This window comes from Triticum aestivum, chromosome 2B (genome assembly GCF_018294505.1).
Source record: "Triticum aestivum cultivar Chinese Spring chromosome 2B, IWGSC CS RefSeq v2.1, whole genome shotgun sequence".
In the NCBI taxonomy this organism is placed as follows: domain Eukaryota; kingdom Viridiplantae; phylum Streptophyta; class Magnoliopsida; order Poales; family Poaceae; genus Triticum; species Triticum aestivum.
In genome coordinates this window covers 26,052,859-26,054,107 of record NC_057798.1, presented here as the reverse complement: position 1 = coordinate 26,054,107, position 1,249 = coordinate 26,052,859, and the positions used below count along the sequence as shown (strand labels likewise).

The 1,249-nt window shown below is 66.4% G+C and overlaps 1 protein-coding gene across 1 annotated transcript in view; it reads right to left on the bottom strand.

The window, feature by feature from the left end:
* Nucleotides 1–358, bottom strand: part of LOC123043222 (uncharacterized) — a gene marked incomplete in the record, with an annotated part of 1,830 nt that extends 1,472 nt beyond the window's left edge. Inside the window, 1 exon segment of the mRNA XM_044465600.1 lies at nucleotides 1–358. Within this exon segment, the coding sequence (XP_044321535.1) occupies nucleotides 1–132 (132 nt within the window).
* Nucleotides 359–1,249: the final 891 nt, after the last annotated feature.

Here is a 1,249-nt window from a genome sequence, read left to right as displayed (position 1 = left end):
TCTGACTGCACTGGAGATGGGCGCGACGGGAAGGAGGAGGGCGGCGGGGCCGTGGCGGGCGGCGGCGGCGGCGGCGGGGCCGTGGCGGGCGGCGGCGGCGGCGGCGGCGGCGCGGCGGAGCAACAACGCCATGGTGGGGGAATGGAAGGGGGCGGCGGAGGAGGAACCCTAGTCGCACTCGCAGCCCGATCCGATCGGGGGCGTGGGGTTTTGATGTGGCGCTACTACGGGCCTGCTGGTGGGCTTCGCCTTCGGCTTGGGCTTGGGCTGGGCCGCAGCTCAGCTCAGCTAGAGTCTATTTACTATAGGGCCTTTTGCTCAAAATTTTCTTTTCTGAAAATCAATGCCAAAAACAATGTTCACCGTTTTTGGTGACTCCGGTTGGGATGTCCAGCTCGCCGTCCGCAGACATGTCTGAGTGTATATGCGGTCATTTTGGTGATCCGTGTTGGATGAAATCGTAGCATTCGTCCCGCCTCGAAACATCACCGGAGCGGCAACAACCCGCACACGGGCGGGGAAAGAGAGAGGTGAGGGAGCGGACGCATCCACGATCCGGCAAACCATTGTGCCAGTGATGGGTTGCCCGAGAACAACAATGCCACCCATCCCTCCAGCCAACTTCTCCTCCGAACACCCCCTGTGTTGTCCCCACCACAGCGGCCGGTTCCGAACCACACGAGGCGAACAACGAAGACCCGTCTACCGGCAAGAGGAACCCCAAGGAACGCTACATATCGCCAAGAGAGCTCACCCGGGAGTCCATCCGCGCCGCCGCCGTCGTCCAACCGCCGAAACATCTGAATGTCGGCCAGCTTGCCTCCCGACCACTGCCGTTGCGCCTTCACCACCACCAGCAGTCGTCACGGTAGGGGCGGACGCCCAATGCTCGTGCCGCCTCGACCCAAATTTGGCCGCGCCGCCGCCGACCGATCTGGCCGCGTCGTCGTCGCACCTGGCGACCGAGTCACACCAGCCACCTAGCCGCGGAGGAGCGAAGACGCCGGTGCTCCGCCACCACCCACCGTGACGCCCAGCCAGCGCCAACCCCGCTCGAGCGGGAGGGCCCCGATTCCCCGCTGCTGCCGGCGACGGATAGGCTTCGCCCGGCCGTGCTCTCGGGCGGCGGTGAGGGAGGAGGAGGAGGAGGAGGAGGAGGAGGAGGGGAGAGGGAAGCCGGTCGGCCGGCCGCCACGCGGGATGCCCAGCCAGCGCCAACCCCGCTCGAGCGGGAGGGCCCCGATTCCCC